General features: G+C 36.2%; 1 protein-coding gene across 1 annotated transcript in view; it reads right to left on the bottom strand.

Annotated features, from left to right (window-relative positions):
• The window catches only part of TMEM135 (transmembrane protein 135), a 228999-nt gene that overhangs the window by 9683 nt on the left and 193900 nt on the right, over positions 1 to 25416 (bottom strand). The window contains exons 7-12 of the mRNA XM_037042919.1: positions 18552 to 18593; positions 10189 to 10335; positions 7720 to 7789; positions 4428 to 4595; positions 1329 to 1392; positions 266 to 342 (exon numbers count right to left, since the gene is read on the bottom strand). Of these exons, the coding sequence (XP_036898814.1) occupies positions 266 to 342; positions 1329 to 1392; positions 4428 to 4595; positions 7720 to 7789; positions 10189 to 10335; positions 18552 to 18593 (568 nt within the window). The remainder of the gene's footprint in view (positions 1 to 265; positions 343 to 1328; positions 1393 to 4427; positions 4596 to 7719; positions 7790 to 10188; positions 10336 to 18551; positions 18594 to 25416) is intronic.

Below are 25416 nucleotides of genomic sequence, written 5' to 3'. Positions count from 1 at the left end.
GACTTGGAATACTTCTTTCCAGCTCCTTCTTGCCTGTAAGATCTCTTTTGAGAAATCAGCTGACAGTCTGATGGGCACTCCTTTGTAGGTGACTGTCCCCTTATCTCTTGCTGCTTCTAGGAGTCTCTCCTTCATTTTAATCTTGGCTAATGTAATTATGATGATTTAGAATTTGCTTTTTAAATTAGGATATGTATTTGTTGCTAAAGCAACTTAAAAGCTATATATCCTTTGGAACTGTACATGAATAAAAATGTTTGCTTACCTCCACCAATTTGGAAGCTAAATACATGGAAATTGTTGTGCTTTTATAAAACATCATTGATACTCCTGCCAAAAATCCTGAAACAAATAAGGCAAAACTCATCAGACCTTGAAGTATTTCCTTTGTTATTAAGTCATTTTGAAAGGTCAATTTGCTTAAATAAGAAAGAACTGATTTATAGCAGTGCCTTTCGTTACATCAAAATCAAGGACAGTAATATACTTGCTGACATTAAAATGGGTGAGTTCTTACTATCACACGTTTTTAAATTAAGAAAATTGACCTTCAGAGTTAGGAACAAACAGTTCTGATCCACATAAGAAATTTCACATTCTAAATTTAACTTTAAAAACAGTGGTGGTTTTGCCAAACATAAGGATTTTCAAAAATAATTTTTAAAGACTATTGGTATCATTTCTAATGTTAAGTGAAAACAATTATTCATCTATTCTCCTAACAGCTCAAATTATTTTCAGCGCTATCATTACACTCGTTTCCCTATTACTCTGCCTTCATTCCATAAATGGAAAACCAAGGTGGGAGGAGGCCTGGAATTCTAACAGTAGGAAAGTTACCAGTAAATGGCTGAAAAACTGTCTATTCAACTTTAGTCCATATATGTAGTTGTAGAAAATTTTCTTTGGTTTTTATAAAATTATTTACATTCCTAAAAATGTAATAAAAATTATTAAAATATATGCCACTTATACTGGTAAAAACAGACTATTTTAAGAAATCTATTTGTACTTAAAATAGTACCACAGTCACCTCTATAATATTTTACAACTTCATTTTGGGGGGACACATTCCTTAGGCTTTCTGGCCTGTAGGAGGGCAGATACCCAAGTCATTCATTCTCTTGCTACCTCAAAATGCCAGATGGCAAGAGTGCTTTGATATGTTAAACTTCACAAATACAAAATGTGTGGACTAGTGCCTCAATAGGGGTTGTATTACAGAGAAAAGAAGACACAAAAGAAATCAGATGAGTTTGGAAACTATATCTGATTCATTTCTACCACTGATGGATGCAATAATAATCCTTTTTAAATCATCGCTTTACCGGCTATAATAGCATGTAGTTCATCATCCAGGTTTCTGACCCAGCGCAGGAAGCAACTGGTACCCTGCATCAGGAAGAAAATAGAATGACTTCAGTTGTCTCATTCCAGAGAAAAATACATGTAACATCTGTGACGAGTGAGTTGCTGTGCTGACCTTGGAGGCAAATTGGTGGTCTCCTCTAAACCTAACTGAATACATGATTGGGATAATTATAAACAATTACTTGTTATAAAGTTACTGTTTTGGATAGGCTCTATTAAGAAATCATACATAATATTTTTATTGTAATGATTCTTCAAAATGAGTCCGTAGATTCTACTTTTGCCTACAAGTAGAATGCGGGGGAAAGTACCACTAACAAGGAGGAAAAGCTGGATAAACTGCAGGTCTGTCAGGCCAGAATTCTACACCCAGAGACAATATTTTGCAGTTTACAGGTGAAATAAAGACTTTCTCAGACAAACAAAAGCTGAGAAAATTCACCTGCAAACCTGCACTACCAGGAATGTTAAAGGTAGTTCTGCATACAGAAGGAATATAATACCAGATGAAAAATTAGATCTGTAAAAAGAAATGAGAAGTTCTGGAAATGGTAAAATTAAGAGGGCATGTTTTCCTTATGTTCAACTGCTGTAGAACCGAATTAACTGTCTAAGGCAGTGGTCAGCAAACTATGGCCCACCAGTCAGATCTGCTTTGCCAGCTGTTTTTATATGGTTCATGAGCTAAGAACATTTTTTACACTTCTAAGTGGACAGAAATAAACACAAATTGCAACATGTAAAAAGGATATAGGATTCTAATTACAATGTGATAAAGTTTTATTAGACTATCACCATGCTCATTCACTCAGGTACTGTCTACTGTCTGTGGCTGCTTTCACACAACAGAGGTGAGTGGTTATGACAGAGAGCATACAGTCCACAAAGTTTAAAATATTTATTATCTAGCCCTTTACAGAAACGGTTTTCTGACTCTTGATCCAAAATAAAAATAATAACATTATATTGTGAGGTTTATTACTTATAGACAGATAAGTGCATAGCATGAAAAATGGAGAGAAGTCAAAATTATAGTGTTGTAAGAGTCATACACTATAATGAAGTGGTATAATATTATTAAAAACATTTATTATAAATGTAAGGCAATCACTGAATTTTAAAAAGAGGTATAAATAATAAGACTACAGTGAAGACAGGATACAAAAATACAAAACATTTCATTAAAAAATTAAAATATATTTTTAGAAATCCATTAGAAAAAGAGGAAGAAGAACAAAATAAAAAATGGAATAAATTCAAAACAACTAGCAAGAAGGTAAATTGAAATTCAGCCATAACAAATAAACACATTAAGTATAAACAGTCTAAACACACCAATTAGAAGACAGAGATTATCAAATTAAATTTTAAAAAAGGACCAACTATATGTAGTCTAAAAGAAACCAACCTTTACACCAAAGACCCAAAAAATTCAAATAAAAGGACAGAAACGACATATTGTCAAATGTAATCAAAAGAGAGCTGGAGTAGCAATATTAGCATCAGACATAGGAGACTTCAAAACAGGAACTATTACCAGGGAAAGAGGAACATTACAAAATGAAAAAAGGGTCAATTCACCAAGAAGACACAGAAGACACAAGATTTATTTGTCCTTCTCTTGATTACATTCTTATGAAGATGCTAAAGGCACTGATAATTTTTTTAAAATTACCTACAGCTTTGGAATACACTGTAGGAATATGTCTTTAAGAGATTTTCTGACTCAGCTGTATTTTCCTTAGTGTAACACCATTAGTTTGAATTACTTGGGCAAAGAAACAGGACAGAAATAAAAACAAACACACAAAAAATAAAAACAGGCTCTGAGATACGCTAGATGGTAGGGAATAACCAACCTGAACAAAATGGTGGAGACAGTCTACGTGTGAACACTTAAGAGTTTATGTTAAGAATAAATACAAACACCATAAAATGAGAAATTAAAAAGAATGTGAATAACTATCTTTTGTAAATAAACTTGTACATAAAATGATACCTAACCATCTTAACCAAAATAATGCCAGATTTCAATTTTTCCAGCATTAATTTTGAGCTTAAGGTGTGTCTGTGTGTATATGCCTTAGTTATCACATTTACTTAGAATCCATTTTATTTATTTATTTATTCATTCATCCATTCACTTTTGTACAGTTTTATTTTATTTTTAGATAAGAGAAGGGAGGGAGAATGAGAGGGAGAAAAACATCAATGTGTGGTTGCCTCTCAAGTGCTCCCTACTAGGGACCTGGCCCGCAACGCAGGCATGTGCCCTGACTGGGAATCAAACAGGCCACCCTTTGGTTCACTGGCTGGCACTTAATCCAGTGAGCCACACCAGCCAGGGAAGAATCTATATTTAGATTTAGAATCTAAATTTCAGATGTTTAATGTGTCAGTAATATTATTTACATATTAGTAATTCCCATTAAACAAAAAACAATGATTTAAAGTTGCCAAGTACTGCGTGGTGAATGATATCCAAATATGTGTTTAGATGTGTGCTTATACATGTATGGGTATGTTTACAGAACTATGCGGAACAGGGTGGAAGAATGTCCACTCTGGTTAGGTGAGAGGGTGTCATAGGAACAGCGAGTAGAAGAGGGAATAAGTCACTGCTTATATATAACTTACAACAGAAAATTGTACTGATTCCATCAAGCAGTTGTCATCAGCTAGGAGGGTTTGAAATATGTTTAAATTGAAACCAGGCAATATGATTAAGAAAAATAAATAGACCAGGTATAGTAATATCACTTTTGACATTAGAAATGGTAACGTTTCTATTTTCTCAGTGTATATATTATTTAAAAATAAAATACGTCTAAAAATCTTTAATATTATGTATAAATGCAAGTGTGTCTGTATCCAAGAATATTAAATAACATTTAGAAGAAGAAATTTACCCAGCCTTAATTCCCAATACATATATATGCATAGCAATACTATAGAAAGAAGCATTAAAAATGATGAATGAGTGAAGGCTAAATCACTTTCTAACATTAGCCATGTTATTTATTTCCCATTTTTCTCCCCTCTTCTGAAAGCCGTACCTTGTATATGCTAACAAAAGAGCCCAAAAAAGCTCCAAGCTGGAAATTTTCTTTGTTGTAGAAGAGTGAGAGCAGCCGGGATGGCTTTGTGAACAGATGCCTGAACGCAGAGGGAACTCGGAGGCAGCACTGGATCAGGTACCCGACGCTGAACATTCTGACGAAACCCTAGAGAACATTGGGGAGATTCTGGGTTACAACCAAGTTTCGAAGTTTGGTAGTTGAGTTTTACTGTCTGGGATTCAAAACAGGACTCAAAAAATTAACGCAAGTACCTATCACAGACAGTTTCAAATTAAATCTTAAAACCTCAATTTTAAAATCATTACCTTAAAATGAGGGGAAAACCTGCAGTAAATATACTTTCTTTGATTTACAAAAACTTAAAAGTTTCACAAGTACTGGCCAAGCTTATCTATGCACCAAACTTCCATTGCTTGGGATTTTGTTGACAATAACCAGGATTTGTCATTTCTAAACTACATCTGAGTTTTACAAATAAAGCACTGAAACTTAAAAAAATCCCGTTAACAAAACCAAATCCTTATGGAAACTCCTCTTACTCATCGATTTGAGTAGAGATTCTTTTGATAGAAAGATAATTTCATTATTTGTTTAGACCTTTGGTATCAGGGTTTTAAATGATCAGGTTAAAAGAATTTCCCAGGAAAAGAAATAATTGTACCTAGGTTTTTATTTCTGTGCCCAAATGTGTCAGGCTAAAACATCGCTAGGGAATGGCAGCTTTAAGGTTCGCTCAACAAAACTTGAAAAAGCGAATCTGTGACAACTCCGTATTTGCTGCCGACTTCCCCACCCTGCCCGCCAACTCTGTGTAGTGCAATGGGCCAGGGAAAGGTGACTAGTGCTGGGCAATTTCATTTCTGTTCAGGAAAATGAAGTTTAGATGTGAGTTCATACTGAGAGACTAAAAAATGCCAATTAGCATAAAACAAATGCTATCAAAAGAGCAGCCTTTTCCAGGTGATTCAGCCCATACACTGTGACACTGGTCTCTGTCCTCCTCTGTCACCCCACAGGAGTGTCTGTACCTGAGTGGGGGGTGCCTGCTAAGTTCCGAAGGTCAGGTTTTATATTCCAGGTAGCAGCCTTTTTTTTTTAAAGAAAAAAGACTAAATTACTATGAAGAAATACTCACTAATCTGCCTGAAACTACTTAATAACTAATCAAAAAGTGAAAATGTAATTGTCCAATCATTAGTACAAACCACCACGCATTTGCTTCACTGAAACTATGTACACTAGTTTAATGCAGGAAATGTTCACACTTAAATCACTCCATTGCTAATCGTGTAATATTAACCTAGAGATTCAAGGATCATACTCATGTCCAATGTCTTCACGTGGTTTTTAAGAGGCCACTCATTCCTCTATCCAGTCACCATTCTATGTAATCAGGAAATACCCACTGGATGCCTATCATGTGCCAAGCATTACCCTTAGATGCCATGGGGAAGTAGCAAGGAAGATACAAAGTTCTTGCCTTCCTTGAGGCTTTCATGCTCATTAGAGGAAGAGAAAATAAATAAGTAAGTACATAAACAAAAATAATTCCAGGTTACCCCAAGTGTTCTAAAGGAAATAGGGCACTAGGAGGGAAGTTAACAGGGTGACTTTGTTGGGTGGTAAGAGAAAAGCTACTGAGGATGTGACATTTCAATAGACACAAAAGCGAATGAGCTAACATGAGAAAAACATTTCAGGGAGTTTGGACAGAAGGCACAATGCCAAAAATGAGATTGGCAGGTACGAGGAAGTAATAAAAAGTTAGTGTAAATGAAATATAGTGAACTGAGAGGATTGTAATTCATATGATTATTTACTCAGGAATATGATTTACCATGTGGTGTAACTGAGTCCATGGAATAATGAGGTACACTCTCAAAATATTTTACTATATTTGTAATGTAAATTCCTATCCCATACATCTCCAAATTTGTACTCATGGACAAAATATTCCAACTTATATACAAATTACTAAGTTTACAGCAGTGGTACACAGTGGAAAGAAAGACTACACTGTTTCATTGCTTAGTAATTCTTACAAACTTTCTCATATAATTTTTTTAAAAAGATCATATCCCCTTATCTCAAAATATTTGATTTAATCAGACACTTCTCTTAGTCCCCACAAAGGCTCCCCCTGAAGCAGAATTTTTGTCCAGTTGGAGGGAACAGCTCTCTGGGAACCGTCGGACCGATGGACTCTGAGGCTGCCAGCAATGATGCTCTGCTTCTTTTTTGCCATTTTAAAAGTGGGGCAGGAAATCATATTTGGAAGGAGTGTCATCAGAAACCATTGCACAACTTAAAATATACTCTACTGCTTTTACACTTGGTCGTATCTTTGGGGACCCTACGGTAAAGTGCTGGCTTAGGCAAATGCCACCATCAACATTAGACCGCAGGCACTCACATTCGGAAGCACCGATGTGCTCCAGTCCCTCCTTTCTCGAGAGATCGTGCAGAGGCTGTCTTTTGGGGTATTGTACAACTCTGCTCTTACCATCAACTGAGGAGGGGTCAGACATTGTGAGAAGGAATATAAACATTTTAAATCATGAGAATCGTTACAGTACCATCCAAAAAGATCCCGTAGCAGGTGGTACCATCTGTGCCAGACTAACTGCAATGAAAATAACTTCCTTCCCAGAGCTGGAAGTAAACAGGGTGGGAGACTGCAGGCACGGGGTGGGGTGGGTAGGGACAGACATGCCAGTTCACTAATGCATTAGGGAGTTAGGAATTTATGCCAGCGGGCATAGCTAACTCTCTTAATACAGAGCAACTGTGTACATGCTCCAGTTATACTCATCCTTTAAAAAAGGTAACAACTTGTCAAGTCCAAACCAAATGCCGCCGTGCCCGATTACACGGTGTGTGTGTGTGTGTGACTGCTGGCCCGACAACATACAGTGTGGTCCAGGGGCCTCGTTCTATCATGTACTCTAATGAGGACACACTGCAAAGTGCAAAATTTAATGACCTCCTTTTTCTGTCTTTTTCATCGTTGTTGCTTCACCTACTCTTCTACTTTGTAAGTTTCACACTAATTTTTAAATAAGATTTAAAATTATTTAACTAAAGATCTAGTAAGTGAATATTAAGCTAAATTGTTATCTATATCTCACAAAGCTCTTATTCTTCAAGTCAAAGTATGATAGCGATTATTGTCAACTTTTTCTTTTCCTTCGAAATTATGTTTTAATAAATCAGTTCTTCCTATACATATTGCCTGTGGTTAATACCAAACATACTTTTATATACTTACTTTAATGCAGTAAGAGATGCAATTATCTTCATAGTGTTTGCAACATCTATGCCTTGGTCCGTGCTTACATCTGCAATTAAAGCGAACACCCAATTATAATGAAAATGTGTGTGTGTGTGTGTGTGAGTGTAGATCTGCTTAGTCTTCTAACCAAAAAGCAGAAAAAATTACCTACTTGTTTCTAAATGTGTATATTTTTTGGTTTCTTAGGACATACAGAAGCAAAAATAAAAGATATTTTTTCTTTGCTGCTCACCATTTGATACATTATATAAAATACATGACTGTAGTCAAAACATTTGACTGTGGAACAGAAAAGCCATACTAGTAAATATCTGTGACTAAATATTAGAAGTATGTATGTAGCTCTCTGTACTCTGCCAAATCTTTTAGAAGCTTTAAATCACTCATTGTGGAGTATAATGCTCATAAATCATCCATGAAGTCAGTGCTTGAACAAAAATCATAGTGAGAATGTGTTCAGGTTACAGGAATTTATACTTAATTATATTTGAGAAAAAACATCTGGAAAAGAAACATGATACAATATTAGAATTCAAAATTCTGTTTTTAAAATAAATATAGATATAAATCATGGGGGAATTTAAAAGTAGGTTATTTGTGATTTCCCTGTAAAGCACTTAGCCCTCTAGCGTTTAATACACATTTCTGCTGGGAGGACTACTGTTGGAGACACACTCATTGTAATGGTTGGGGATGCTGACTCCAGCACCATTTATCTGCTACAGGCACATAAAAGTAACTAAAACATCTAATACGGGTTTAGCTGTTCCCCTTTATCTTTGAAGAGTGGTCTCTGCAACTCTTTCAGACTGTAGTTCATGAACTGGCTTCATGGTAGGAACATAGTAATTCTTTCCTACTTAGGACAATTACTCATAGAGTGATATTCTGGCTCCACATCTCTCTAATTCCATTTGCAAATTGATTAGCAAGACCTTTTCCAAAATCCAGTTCTCCACTTTTGCTGGAGTGCACGGGCAGCCTTTTGTACTCAAGAGCGACGGCAGTGGGGCGTGCTGAACAGAGCTCTGCACGGTCAGAACGATGTGACTGACCTGGTCGTGCGTGGCTGCGGAGTGACTGGAGACGTGCGTCGGAGAAGATTTGCCTTCTGTAAATCGTCACTCTTCACACACCTAAGTGTCCTCTTCAAAGACATTTCTCAGCTCTTACTACCGAACTACACAAATTATTAACTCTCTTTGCTGGTGAAGTTAAGTTCTGGTATCAGCTATACTGTCATTTACTCTCTCCTTACATTTTTATTAAAAGTTTCCTAAGTCCTGAACTGCCCCTCTGCTCCTGTGTTACCTGCTTTGCTGCTGTACTATCCTGCATCTGCTTCCACACCAGTGGGCAAGTTCTGCTGTGACCTGATCAGTTCTGGTCCCAGGGCACCATTCACCCACATTCTCTGCATTCCCCCGTGATTCTTGTTGACACCATGCCCATGAAGGGGAATCCCCTTCCCTTCTTTCCAGTGAGGTAACTGCTAACTATTATGAACTTGCTTTAATAAGATCACTACCACAATTATTCCTGCCATCTATTATCCTTTAGCTTCTGTATGCAGTGTATGCTGAAATGAAGAGAAAGTCTTTAAATTCAGTAAAAAATTTGAGTACTTACCCTGTGCTCATGTATGTAAGGCAAGTCATATGTTACTCCATTTAAGCACACAATACTCCTTAATAGAGATTATTAACCCTAGGTAACCAATGAGGGCTTAGGAACACTGGTGGTTAAATCAAAGCCACAAAGCCAGCAGGGGTAAAATGAGAATCAAACACAGGTCTTCTGATTCTTAAAGGGCCTCAGATTCCCATAACTGATCCCCTAACTTTCTATACTGTCTGCTATGTCATACACTCTAAAACATCACTACCAAAATTATTTTAATTGGTTGATTTAATTTTAAACCATTAAATTTATTTTCTTAAATATCTATCTACACTTGAAATATGAATGAAGGCTTATTTCTATGAAATATAGACTTCTTTGTACCATTAAGAAATGTTCATTTTTTATTTCCAAAGCCTAAAAATGTCCACTCTCGCGAAATATCCTTTTGCTCCTTATTATTCCTGCATCTTCTTGAATCTCTCAGGACTTTTCTTTCTCCTTTCCACACCTGACACACTGGGTTAGCATGTATTAATTGTTCTTAAAGTTCCCCATTCCAGCCTCCTGAAAGTCTGCCTGGTTTGCAATAGAAAAGTATTTTAATTTCATATAAACCTAATTTAAAGGCATAGGATGGTCTATAGTCTTGGAAGAAATAATAAACAATATTCACTTGCCATCGTGTGCCTTTTACAAAATTCTGCACAATTTCTGGTAAAAAAAATTTTTGTCACCTAAAAAAAAACAAGAATGCTTTGGCATGGTACAAATATCATATAAAAAAAGATGAAATATGCTAAAATGTCAAGATTAAGAACTCACACTGCATCCACAAGCCTCCTGATTAGGGCAATTATGTTCACTCCTCTTGACTTTTCCTCCTGTCTTTCTGTCTTTTGTTCCACTTTTGCATGTGCCGTCTCTGGTGAATAAGAATGTGTGGGGATTTCTTCCTTCCCCACAATGAACCTAAAGAAGAAAGCACACTGTGAGGCATTTTTCTCCTTTAAAAAATCACTGAGAAAATAAACTGATTTTTTTTATATATTAATAAGCTTTGGAAAGTCCCTTATCACTTGAAATAATATTTTTTCACAATTTATATAAAATCTAATCACCGTGTAAAAAATAGGCTTTTGAAATCTGAATACTCACAAATGTTAACAGTCATTTGTTTTACAACGCAGGTATTTTAAAAGTAAATTAACCAAGTAAAAATAGCGTAGAACTTTTAAAACCCTTTTAAGTTAAATCACTATTTTTTAAAGGTAGTACACACTTAAAGTTTTCAAACAAGGAAGCAGATGAACTATTAACTCCGATCTACTAGTTTATGACAAAAATTCATTTTTCTTTAAAACCTAATAGTTACAACTGAATGTGTTTCTCATTTTTCAGTCTAAACTTATATCTAATGTCACTTTAAACAGCTGCAGTGCTGTATGAAGTCATCTATGTATACATGAGGAAACACAGGAAACTAAAATATGAGTGAAAAAATGATTAAAATTCCGTGTATGCTCACATTACTCCATGAGAAAATCTTAAATTCTGTGTTATTCCTATCTACTTATTTCTTTGGGAAAACCTAACACCCAAGAGAAGACAACATTCCTGTTTCTTTAAAACTGGACAATATTTTTTCCACAGACGGTGCAAAAACAATGTTACCACCTTTAGGTACCACTCAGTCAGCATCCTTTAGTGAAGTTTCCATCTGTGCTCTCTGCACCTTCGTTTTTAAGAGCCATTGCTCTTTGAAAGAATAATTAAGCTTTACTCACAAAACAGTTTCTATCTGATGAATTTTCAGAAAATATCATAAAATATAGATAAAATGGGATCAATGATACTACACTATGATTCTGGAAAATGAGACCTATGACAGATAGAATAAGAAAATTTAAACACTCAGAAAAGACAGAAATAAACAAGTGCAATCCATCCCATTTGGACAAACTTGGGAAAAAAATCTGGCTTAGCAGATTGTAAGGGGTGTGCAGTGAGGTTGTTTGTCACCACAGGGCAGCTGCGTGTCCTTGGTAACTGTCCACAAGAATTTGGTTCTTAATCGTGGGTGTGCATGGGGAGTTGAAGATCTGTCCTACTGTTCTTTGTAAACAAGACAAACTAGGCTAGAACAGATACAATAGTATTTCCCACACATTTCATAAGACTGTTGGTATTTTGGCCAGTACTGACCACCTTGGATTAGAAATCACTTCCTTGGAGACGCTGCTCCTACTCCAAGTTGGAGTGAATTAACAACCCTCCCTTTGTGTTCTCAGAGCCCAGTGAAGCCCAGTTCTGAAGCACCTTATACTAGTTTTAGTTTACATCCTACCAAACTATGAGGTCTTTGAGACTATGCCTATCTTCTTTGCTATTATATCCTGATGCACAACATATTACCTGGCATCCAGTAAATATTCAGTTAATATGAATTAAATGAATGAATATAATAACAACTAGCACTTCTTGAGCATTTGCTAAATAACAGGAAGAGTACTGAGCCTTTTAAATCATTAAATCCTCATAGCAACACTATGAAGTAAGTGCCATGATTTCCATGAGAGTTAGCAGGAAAAAGCATCATATCTACAGCCAATAGCATCAATTTATTTCAACCCAGAACCGGCTGTCTGTAAAGCATGGATTCTTAATGACCAAGCTATGTGTACTTTGATATTTAAACTATGATGAGGAAGGCTGAGAATACATTCAGACCCCCGCACTGGCTCTTCTTCCATGGCTCTGTCCTTGACTCTATCTAGAATTAATAACCACTGTTTTCCAGAATAATCTTCTATAATACAGAGAACAACTTAAGTGCAAATAGACCAAGTCAACGCTTTATTATATAAGGATTTGAATAAGTGACACAAAAATGTCTGATGCATTTTGAGTTTCTGCAAGGATGCTGGGAGTCTGAGAAGAGAGGCAGGAACAAAGACAAAGTTTTCTCTTTAGAAAAAGCAACTTTTGGCTGTTACCAAATTTCAACTTAACACAAAATTATTTATAGCCAATGCAACAACAAAAAGTTATTTTCTATAAAGTTTCAAAGTCTTTTAATGAAGACTATAATATGAAGAAGTTACTGCTGTGTATTATGACTCAGTTACTGTTAGCATAGAGTTTCTACAAAGATATTCTTAATCACCAGTGGACTCAATTTGTTCCCTCCAAACCAATTTCTTTGCATGTATTCTCATTTCATTAATAGCATCTTTTTCCAAGCACTTAAGTTTCAAGGGCTGGTATTGAAGAGTAGAGGGGAAAAAAGAAAGATAGATAGATATATCAATCTTTAGGTCTTCATTACCTTCTACTGCAAGTTCCCACTAGCTGACCTTGGCCTGCATCAGGGCCCCCCGAAAGGGCCTCCAGACTCAACAAACCTGGCAGCCAGTTTCAAATTACACCACAGCAGCACCCACCCAGCTCCACAAACAACACACCCAAAGGGCAGACTTTGCTGTCACCAGAGGCCACTAAAGCAACTGCTCTGTGGGGCAGGGTGGGAGGGGGTCTTCTGTAGTCACAGGCAGCCCTCGTAGCAAGTCAGCCTGAGAGACAATCCTACCCACTGCCATCCCAATAGCAATGAAAGGCCAACTACAACAGAAGGGCACACACAATGTGCACGAGAGACACATCTTCCGAAGCACCTGGCTGTTTTGAACAGGGGACGGCACCACCAAGCCTCACAGAACACCTACTACACAGAAGGCCACTCCGCCGAGATTGGGAGGCATAGAAAATCTACCTAATACATAGAAACAAACACAAAGAGTCAGCCAAAATGTGGAGACAAAGAAACATGTTCCAAATGAAGAAACAGAGCAGGAGAAAACTTCAGAAAAAAAACTAAACAAAATGGAGGCAATTAATTTGCCAGATGCAGAGTTCAAAATACTGGTTGTAAGGATGTTCAGGGAACTTAGAGGAAAAATAGATGAACTCGGTGAGAACATCAACAAAGAGATAGGAAACATAAAAAAGAGTAAGTCAGAAATAACAAATACAATGAACTGAAGAATACATTAGAGAGAACCAGGAGCATACTACATGCAGTAGATGACCAGATCTGCAATTTGGAAGACAAAGCTGAAGAAAACACCACATCAGAAACAAGAAAAAATAATTAAAAACAAGTTGGGACAGTTTAAGGGAGCCCTGGGACAACAGCAAGTGTCCCAACGCTCACATCATAGTGGAACCAGAAGGAGAAGAGAGCAAGGAACTGGAACGTTTTTTGAAGAAATAAGGCCTGGAATCTTCCTTAACCTGGCAGTGGAAATGGGCATACAAGTCCACAAAGCACAGAATCCCAAACATGACGAACCCGAGGAGGCCCCCACCAAGGCACATCATCATTAAAATGCCAGAGGTGAAGTATAAAGAGAGAATCATAAAAGGAGCGAGACAAAAGCAGTTAGTTATGTATAAGATCGCTCCTATAGGACTGTAAACTAAGTTTTAAATGAAACTCTGTAGGCCGGAAGAGCCTGGCACAAAATATTCAAACTGATGAAAACCAAGGACCTACAACAAAGGCTATACTCAGCAAGGCTATTGTTTAGAATCAAAGGAGAAATAAGGAGCTTCCCAGACAAGAAAAAGCTAATGGAGTTCATTACTACTAAAACAGCAGTACAAGACATGTTAAAGGGAGTTCTTTAAGTAGAAAATAAGAGGTAAAATATGAGTAAGAAAATATAAGAAAGAAAATTCTCACAAAGGCAAAAGTGAAAGCAGTGGATGGGCTAACTACAAAGCTAGTACAAAGATTAAAAGGCAAAAGTAAAAAGTAGATGTGTAATTACTACAATGAAGGGATACGAACACACACAGTAAGTAAAAAAACAATGACAAAAACATAAACATGGAAGGGTGAGTAAAAATTGTAGTACTTTTAGAATATGTTTGAACTTATGCGTCATCAACTAAAAGTAGGCTGCTATAAACAGCGTGGTATACACGAAGCACATGGGGTGCTCACTGCGGCAGCACATATACACGCAGCACGTCGTAACCACAAACCAGAAATCTACAAGAAATAAAGAGAAAGGAATACAAATATAATACTAGAAAAAGTCGACAACATATAAAAGCAAAAGAATAAGAAACATGATGAACCCTAAAGAACCTATCAAAAAATTAATGAACAAATTCAGGAAAATAGCAAATAGTAATATGCAAATTTAATATACAGAAATTTGTCACACTTTTATACTCCAGTAATGAGCATTCATAAGGAGAAATTATATAAAATCAATCTCATTTAAAATTGCATTAAAAATACCTAGGAATAAATTTAACCAAGGAGGCCCTGGCTGGTGTGGCTCAGTGGAACGAGCCCTGGACTGGGAAACCAAGGGTCACCGATTCCATTCCCAGTCAGGGCACAGCCAGGGTTGTGGGCCAGGTCTTCAGTAGGGGGTGCATGAGAGGCAACCACACATTGATGTTTCTTTCCCTCTCTTACTCTCTCCCTTCCCCTCTCCCCAAAAATAAATAAATAAAATCTTTAAAAAAATACATTTAACCAAGGAGGTGAAAGGCCTGTACTCAGAAAACTCTAAGATACTGAAGAAAGAAACTCAAGAAGATACGAATAAATAGAAGCACATATATGCCATGCCCAAGGATAGGAAAAATTAATATTGTTAAAATGTCCATAAATACATAAAGCAATGTACAGATTAAATTAAACCCCTATCAAAATACCAACAGCATTTTTTCACAGGAGTAAAACAAATTATCCTAAAACTTATATAGAATCATGAAAGACCCCAATAGTCAAAGCAATCTTGAGAAAGAACCAACTTGGAGGTTGCTACCTGACATCAAACTACATTGTAAGGCTATAGTGATCAAAAACAGCATGACTGGCCTTGGCTGGTGTAGCTCAGTGGATTGAGCGTGGGCCTGCGAACCACACAATCGCGGTTCGATTCCCAGTCAGGGCACATGCCTGGGTTGCAGGCCAGTTCCCAGCAGGGGACTCACAAGAGGCAACCATACATTAATATTTCTCTCCTTCTCTTCTCTCCTTCCCTTCCCCTCTAAAGATAAATAAATAAAATCTTGAAAAAAAAAGAATTATTAAAAAAAACAGCATGACTGGCATAAACACACATACACAGATCAATGGGACATAATAGAGAACCCAAAATAAACCAATGTTTATATGGTCAATTAATCTATGACAAAAGAAGCAAGAATATAAAATGAGTAAGATGTTGTAGACCGCTCTGTCTGGTTCTAGGAATTGTATCTCGACTCCTTGTGGCTAAGGGCGAGGGACGACCTTTGGAATGGAAGCCGCAGGAGACAAAGCTTGTCTCTCGTAGTAAATGCTGCCTTAGTTTCCTCTCCCTGCCCCCAAAGCTTGGTTGAAGGTCAATGACGAGTAAGACCCCTCACGGTGGGGGGCAACCTAAGTCAGGCTCGATCATTTGGGAGGCCTTCATGGAAGGACTTGGGGGCTGCAACGAAGATCAAGCAATGGACTCTCACCCCCCAGCTTTGATATAGCCCAAGTCCCCATATTCTCTGGGACAAGTGCTGCTCCTTGCCTTGCTAGAGAGTGTCCTGGGGAGAAATATAGCATCACAAAGACTTCTTGATAAAACTGTGAAATCTGTTCTGCTAAGAGTGCTCTCACTCATATGTTAAGGGTTTGAGCAGGAAACCCTAACACTCTGTTCCTGACAGACTCTGACTCATACTAACCCCTCAGATTTCTCTGAAATGTTATCTACTATTTGATCCGTGCCACCCCGTATTCCTGTGTATTACAACCCAATAAAAGGCCCTGGAGGAAGGGGCTCAGTGCCTTTTCCCCCTGAGAAACTGGCTGCTGTTCACAGCCTTTTTCCTCTGGGAAAATGGCCACTTCTCTTCCCCAAGCAGATCACATCATGTCTCTGTCATGTTTACTCTCATCTGTGGCACACGAGGGGACTTGCGAGGAAAGTCGCCCCCACATAAAAAACGTATTTTCAATAAATGGTGTTGGGATTACTAAACAGAAACATGCAAAAAAATGAAACTGGATCACTTTCTTACATTGTATTGAAGAATAAACTCAAAATGGATTAAAGATTTAAATTGGAGATCCCAAACCATGATTCTCCCAGAAGAACACATAGGCAGTAAACTCCGACAATGCTCTTAGTATTTTTTTTTTTTTGATATATCTCCTCAGGCAAGGGAAACAAAGAAAAATAAATGAGACTACATCAAACTAAAGACTTTTTGTACAGGGAAGAAAATCATCAACAAAACGAAAAGACAACCTACTGAATGGAAGAATATATTCACCAATGATACACACCACAGGATGTTAATATCCAAAATATATAAGTTATTCATACAACTTAACACCAAAAAAATTAATAGATAACCAATCTTATTTAAATATGAGCAGAGGACCTGAATACACATTTCTCCAAAGAGGATATATAGATGGTCAATAGATATATTAAAAGATGGTCAACATCACTAATCATCAGAGAAATGCAAATTAAAACCACAATGACATACAACCTCATACCTGTCAGAATGGCTATTATCAATAAATCTACCAACAACAAGTGTTGGAGAGGATGTGGAGAAAAGGGAATCCTCATGCATGCACTGTTGGTACAACTACAAACTGGGGTAGCCACTATGGAAAAGAGTATGGAGGTTCCTCAAATATCGAAAGTAGAACTACCATATGACTCGGCAATTCCACCTCTAGGTGTTTACTCGAAGAAATCCAAAACACTAATTTATAAAGTACATGCACACCCTATGTACAGTGCAGCATTATTTACAATAGCCAAGAAACAAAAGCAAGCAAAGTACCCATCAAGAGACAAATGGATAAAGATGCATTGTATATATACAATGAAATATTACTCAACCATAAAAAAGGAATGGAATCTTGCAATTTGTAACAACATAGATAGACCTACAGGGTATTATGCTAAGTGAATTAAGACAGAGAAGGACAAATACTACATGTTTTCACTTCCATGTCAAATCTAAAAAACAAAGTAAATGAATGTAATACACTCATAGATGCTGCAAACAAACATGGCTGCCCAATGGAACAGGAGTTGGGGGAACAGTGAGAAGGTGAAGGAATTAACATGGACACATTGCCAGTTATAAAAACAGTCACTGGAAGGCAAAGTATAGTGTAGAGAATACAGTCAATACTATTGTAATGATGATGTATAGTGTCAGGTGGACACTAGACTTATCTGATCAATTCATAAGTTATATAAATGTCTAATCACTATATTGTACATCTGAAACATATATTAAATGTAGTTGATAAATACAAATGTCAAATAGCAGTCAAAATTTTTAAGCATACATAACTCATATGACCCTCAAAATAATATTATAAGATAATCATATAAAAGCTCCAAATATTTAAGCCCACCCTGATTATTCCCTTCTACATTTGCAGTACACACTGCACAACTAATCTTCACTAAGCATTTATTGTATGCACTTTGGAGAAGGAAACCGGCAGCATTTATGACATACACTGAAGGAGTACTGAGTTTGAAGTAAGTACAATATAGACAGCCACTGTGTGGTGTGAAATTAAATTAGTCAAACAGTCTAAGCCTAAATTTTCATCATGTCACATGGGCATGAAAATACCCACCTCAGAGAATTATGAAAATTAGTTTTCTAATGTATGTGGAAGTGTTTGGTAAACGATATGCATAAAATACAATGCTAATGTTAGGCAACATTGCCACCACATGCCCGTGACTGTGGTGAGGGCTGTTTGACAACGTACGAGTCCTTCCCTAAAGAAGCTTGAAATCTGGTACCACACCGTTAAGTGCTTGATTTCCAATAACTGTTCAGGTGTAGCTCTGTCTTTCTAAGCCACCTGAGGAGAGAGTTCTAGTAATTATTTTCTAATACCCCTTGATATAAGGCACACAACAGGTCCTAAAGCAGATGTTCACTGGTTATTTAGAGGGAAAATAGCTAATAAATTTCTCTACAATGAAATATTCACAAATATTTTGTGACTTCTAAAATTACTTTCAACTTAAAAACTGAGTTAATAAATATTTCAATATGTATAATAACTTCACTTTTAAAAAAGTGTTACCTTGCAAATTTGCTTAATATAAAGGTAAATAAAATCTTCTACTTACCTAAGTGCAGAGAATGTAAATCCTTTCAAACCATCTTTGCACCTAAAACAATAAAATTTACAATGATTAAATAACATGTTTTGAGATATAAAACAGTACACTAAGGAGCTATTTAAATTTTTCTGAAAAATGATTACTTTTTTAAAGGTCAAACTCTTCTAGGACAATAATCAGAGCAGTACCAATCTTCAAACAAACAACAACGAAGCAAGCCATCTTACACAAAATGATTAAAATGATCATGGTTTCCTATGTTATATTAACATAACTTAAGGCAGAGTAAATCTTAAGGGCTCCATGTGGACTTGCAATGAAGGTTGGGAGTGGAGCACTCTTCACTCTACCCCATCTACGGGGGAGCAATTTGTTTTGAAGTGAAAGGGCACATACACCTGCTGGGTATTATGTATAGGTCAATTCAAGGGCCTGACTTCTCCCTACTTACTAATTCAATGAATGCAGGACTATGTAGAGTTGGCAGGCACACAAGAAAGCTTCAAGTTTAGTTCAACAGTTTGAACTTCTTCTGAGTAAGCCCAATCAGATAACATAGCACAGGGAACAGGGAGGGGGTGGGGAGAGAGTACAGAGAGAGGATTCCAAATAATATTGAACGAGTGCTTCCTCTTGCTGGGCACTGCCCTGGGCCCTTTAGACGTGTTGCCTAACTTAACTGCATCGCAATTCTATGAATAGCTGTTTCTCTACTCCATAGCGGTGCAGAGGCCTCCCAAAATGCAGCAACTTCCCAGATGTCACAAAACAAATAGTAGTCAGAATTCAGGGAAAACAATGGCCATTAACTTAAAGGTCATGGTTTTCTCATATGCATCCTCCCGAGAAAGTATGTTCTTTTTAATCAGAGAAGTCTCAATTTACATGAAAATTAAGAAAAAAAGTCAGAAATGCAAAAACTATTTTAACAAAATTTTTAAATGAGGACATTACTACACTGGTCTTAATGGTCCACTTTGTAGATATAATCAAGTTACTAAAGAACCTTGGGGTATACTATCAAAATCCCTTGGAGAACTATAAAGACTGGTGATATAATGATACTCTAATATATGTTACTATGACCCTGGCTATCCTTGGACAAGAAGTGTAATACAACCTAAGTCTAATCGGGCAATTCTCTCTGTGAATCTTTTTACGACAAGTCACAAAGAAAATGCACAAAAATGTAAGAAATCTGCCTTACGATTTTAGATATGAACATTTTAGTATATAAAATCTCAGAGAAGAATTTAATTCATGTGCACAGAGACTTTTAAAACACTTAAGAACTCACATCACTTAAGCAACATGATCTACTTTGTGGTTATCTTCACAGTGAGAAATGTAACCACCAAATTTAGCTAACACACTACATAAGTACCTACAGAATGAGGGTAAAGACAAATAAATTCCTATGTTAATCTAAAAATGTGCAAGGGAAAATTGCAAGATTAAAAATCTTAAACTTCTCTTTTTCTACCTGAAGAAAGTGTTTCTCAGTCACTTAAAACCCATACTTGGGTCATTTCTAGGTAGGTGTGCTGGCTAGTAGTTTACAGACTGGGAAACAGGAAGCAGCAACTGATTAAAAGATTACATACAACTGGGAACACATTCTGGCTTTAGTATGTTATTGTTAAAAGATCCCCATTTATCTTTGTGCAATGGCTGAACAGATAAAGGATTCTGACAACTTGGAGTAGTCAGCATTGCATACTGTGACCTTCAACAATAAATCTAATTGCAGACCAAACATCAAAAAGTAGCTTTCAAATAAAAAAGAGCATATACAAATGAATTTGCAATTTCATTATGATGGAAGTTTGGTTCTTTCAGCAGAACCCTGTGGGAAGCACTTTATATTGATCAAGTCTTAGCCCGGGCTCAAAAGAAGCTATTCTTCTTCCCATTCATGTGTATAAGGTCTGTTAGTGTAATTGGGGGTCAGATGCCTATGTCAAAAGAACAAAAAAGTAATTATTCCCACAAAAAGAATCTTTAAAATAGTAATACTGCCCTGCATTTTGACACCAAGAGTATTGTTTGAGCCTTAACCCAACTATGAAACACTATTGTACTCTGTGTTGAATGTAAGAAGTATGACACAAACACAAAGATTTATACAAAGCAGACCCCATTAGAAGGTTCCTCACTATTCCATGGATTTGGTTATTATAATGTAAATTAAACCACATTCCCCATTCAAGTATTGAGGTTCACTGATTTATTCAACAAATATTGACTGAGTGCCTACTACGTGTAAGCACTAGGTTGTAAGGATTTAACGTGAACAACAGAATCCCCTGCTTTCAAAAGGGTGACATTGTAGGTTGGGGAGAGATGTCATTTAAAAAGTAAATACAGGGTCTGGCACAAATAACGCCCTTCTTTCATTACAAAATCATAAGCATGTAACTCTGTAACATAACAACACCATACTCAAGCACACCATATGACATTTTAGGTAAAATGTTCAAATTAAAATTATAAATTACAACACCCATATTATTATCCTACCACCCACGTCCAAGCAAGCTTTACTTCTGTGGGATTGCGTATGTCATGTGATGAAAATTGCTGTGACACAAAGAAAAATAGAATAAGGCGAGAAACAGTGGCGGAGCCAGGCCACATCTGTTCACACGGTGTGGTCAGGGAGGGCCTCTCTGAGGTGAAACTTGGTGATCTGATCCGAAACCTTACTGAATTGAGAAAGGAACGTTTCCATTTGAAGGAAGAACCAGTGCACAGCCCCTGATGAGGGCTCTGCCTGGAATGGAAGGAGAACAAGTAGATCAGTGTGGCTGGAACAGAACAGGGCAGGGGAGAGATGAGGTCATAGGACTAGCTATGGAGGGAGAGAGTGGTCTACAAGTCTTAGCCCTTTTGGCACGTTGAGAAATTTGGAAGGTTCTCAGCTGAGGAGTGACAAGATCTGTTTTAAATTTTAAGACACTCACTCTGGCTGCTGGTTGGGAAACAGGCTACAGGAGGGCACGGCTAGAAGCAAGGGGGCCAATCCCCAGGAGAAACATAACTGCGGCTTCACTAGGTGGGGAAAGTGGGGAAATTCTGCATGTACTTCAAAACCCGAATTGGTGAGATTTCTTGATGGTTTCAATGTGGGATAAGAGCAGAAGAGAATTTACAAAGACAGGAAATATTTTCAGTTTGAGCAAAAGGAATGATAAAATGTCCATTTACCAAAGTGAGAAAGACCATGGGAGAAACAGGTTTCGGGAGAAAAATCAAAGTTTCGTTCTGTACATTTTAAGTTTGGGGAGCATATCACCTATAAATGGGAATGTTAAGGAAGCGAGCAGGCTGGTTATATAGGTTTGGGTTCAAAAATGAAATTCGATTCATGTATAAGTTATACTTTTTCCATAGGACAAGATATAATTATCTAGGCAATGAGTGTTGAGAGAGAGAATATGCAAGAACTAAGTATATTTTATTCCTCCATAATTTACAGTACAGAAAATCTCTTCTGTGGAAGAAAAAATTAATTCCTTCTAATTCAATCACTCTCTTATACCATCTCATGTTTAGTTTTGAGTGTACATAAAGATAATACATTTAATTCATGTATACATAGATGTTTCTCTCAGAGTTAGTCTGTACAAATGACAGATAAACAGTATGACTGAAGGCACTGTCATTGAATCACTCTATATTTGCAAGGTTCTCTTCCATGTATGACATAAAAACAAAGCCAGGGAAGACAAAGAAGAAAAACAGTCTGTAGCATTACATCAAACAACTTAGCTGATATACAACTAATGACTCTGTACAAAAAAGTATAAAGTTTATTATTATTGTTATTAGAATATTCTCGGTGAAATACCAAGGTTGTGGGGGAAACACAATGACAAAATAATATTGTTCGATTAGAAGGGTTGTAAATACTAGTAAAAACACAATTTTGTCCCCAAATGTTCTTTTCCCATGCTTAATTTCCATGAAACTACTTCTATGAGGTACTTTCACCTTTACAATAACGTTGTACCAGCAGATGTCGCTAGTAAACCATTTTAGAAGAATTTGTAGCTCGAGTGTGATTTTTTTTTAATATTCAACATTAAGCTACATGTTTTCCTTTAAAAACACCTTTATAAGTATTAAAAAATCTTGCTAATCTTAGTTAAATTGCATTAAGTTCTCCTAAGTAAATATTTTAGTATTAAACTTTAAATTGATTCCTCTTCTATAGGGGGGAATTTGCTACATACAAACATGCCTTTTTGGCATATTATTTTTTAAATTGGTTAATAACATCATACAAACTTCATGTGTACAGTATGACCTTATAACTCGATCTCTGTGCACTCTGTTGTGTGCTCACCACCAAACGTCTGGTTTCCTCCCATCACCACACATTTGACCCCTTTTGCCCAAGTCACACCACCCTCCCCACAACTCGCTCTCACTCTAGTGACCACCATTCTGTTGCCTCTGTGCGTATTGTTTGGTTTGTTTCTTTCTCGTTTTCTATTCCACGCATGAGTGCAACCTTACAGCTGTAGAAAGAAGTCAAAAGGATATATTCAGTGTTTAGGAGGCTAGCTACTAAAAAATAGGATGAGTTAAGAGGCATAAGGAAAGATATAACTTTTTACTCTCTGAATTTATATAGCATTTTGAATTCCTTTACAGGTATACATTTATATGTTATTTGTGTAATTCGTTTAATTCAAAACATCAATTCTTGAACATTTAATACAGATTTAATAGTATAAAAGGTATTCATCTCTATTTTACCAACACAGCGATAGAGAATGTAAATCTCAAACTACTCAACTTTACTAATTAATACTGATGTAAAAGTTATGCTAGAAGGCATAATAAAATATTACTAATTAAAATAAATGGTTCAGACTAGAATTTTCTGAAACTATGATCCTTGTGAACATGCATAAATACATGAATACAATGGAAAAAACATTAAGTATCAGTTCCAGAGTTCTTTTGTCCAGTTTTACTCATTGAATTGATTAGAAGGAAATTCAAATATTGGGTAAATATTACATCATCTATCTATCTTCACTGGACAATCATTTACTAAGCACCTAATACAGAGATGACACTGTGCTGCCAATCAGCTGACCACTGCAAAGATCAATTTTATACCATATCTGACCACAATAATAAAAAGTGTCTATAAGGCTATCTGTATGTTTGTCAAGTAAGTGAAAATAATCTTGGCTAAAAGTTCTATCACACAATTTCCTTTATCAGTACTTCTTTCTAGGGGCTTAATTACTGTATTTGTACTTTAATTCAGCTTCAAATTTCCTTACTCCAGAATTCTCCATCATCTACCTCTTTAAATGACTTGCAAGAAGTAGTACGTGCAAAATCACAACTAAAGGTGCTAAAAGATTGGCAAAAAAAAGACAAGTTGCATTTAAAATAGTCATGTACATTGAAAATTCTTTAAATAATTGAATATATCAGCTATCAATATATTAGATTACATCTAATATACTGACTATAACATATCTAATACACTGATTATATCACTCAGTATCAAAAATAAAAGTTACCTTCTTATATGGGAACAGACTTATTTTAAAAAATTGAAGTAATGGGTGGTTTGAAAATGACATAAAAGCTTAATTATAAATTAGAATTATAGACAATAGCTGGATATTCAAAATTTTGATTTGTTGATTAAATTACCATTGGCACTAAAAATATAAATACATTTGAAATAAATACAACTAGAAAGTTTAATTGGAAAGTTTAAAAAAACAATGCTTATATAAATGCCTTAAATTTGTTACTCATAGTTATCAACATTTAAAGAAAAACTCATGAAATTGTATTTTGTTCTTTTTTATCTTCACTCAAGGATATGTTTTTGTTGATTTTAGAAAGAGAAGAGGAGGGGAAAGAGAAACAGATTGGTTGCCCCCCATACTCACGCAACCAGAATCAAACCCGCAACCTAGGTATGTGTACCCCTGGGAATCAAACCTAAAACCTGTTTGGTGTATGAGCTGATGCTCCAATCAACTGAGCCACCTGGCCAGTGCTCTATCATATTAAATGACATAGGCAGAAATTAATTAGAAAATTATAATTAATTTTCCTAATCCATTTTCAAATGTCAAAGTTCACCTTCATTCTCAGTTAGAATTTAGTAATTAAAATTTGGTCAATAACTATGAATTTTGATTGACATCTACTTATCACAAGAATATCAATCAGAAAAAGATTGACATGGAATTAATTTAATTTTTTTTAAATTTAATCTGTATTGTATTTTTTCTATTGCCATTTAGTTCCCTTTCACGCCCTCCAGGCCAGTAATCACCACACTGTTGTCCATGTCCATGAGTCCTTTGGCCTTTTTGCTCAATCCCTCCACCCCCCAAATGACCTCCCCCACTAGCTGTCATCCTGTTCCCTTTCTGTGAGTCTGTCTCTGTTTTGCTTGTTAGTTCAGTTTATTCCTTAGATTCCACAATGAGTGAAGTCATATGATATTTGTCTTTCTCTGACTGGCTTATTTCACTTAGCATGATGTTCTCTGGGTCCATCCATGCTGTCACAAAGGGTAAAAATTTCTTCTTCTTTACTGTTGCGTAATATTCCGTTTTGTAAATGTCCCATAGTTAGTTATTTTTTTAATCTTCAGTGTTCTAATCACATAGATACTCCAACAGGTTAAATCAATCATTTCAATTTACTACTTAGAACCTGTGGTGTTCAATGAAAACAAACTACAGTGCTTACATTCACACAATAGGTTTTTCCTCTTACATCCACTATTGTTTGAACAATCAACCAGACTGAGAGTTCAATTTCAGGCTGCATATGGCATTTAATATGAGAAAACTAGATAACTAATGCTATGTTTCTA

This window comes from Sturnira hondurensis, unplaced genomic scaffold, assembly GCF_014824575.4.
Source record: "Sturnira hondurensis isolate 20B ecotype Veracruz unplaced genomic scaffold, ASM1482457v3 Scaffold0003801, whole genome shotgun sequence".
NCBI lineage: Eukaryota > Metazoa > Chordata > Mammalia > Chiroptera > Phyllostomidae > Sturnira > Sturnira hondurensis.
The sequence above is the reverse complement of the archived record's forward strand: the minus strand, read 5'-3'. Positions and strand labels throughout refer to the sequence as shown.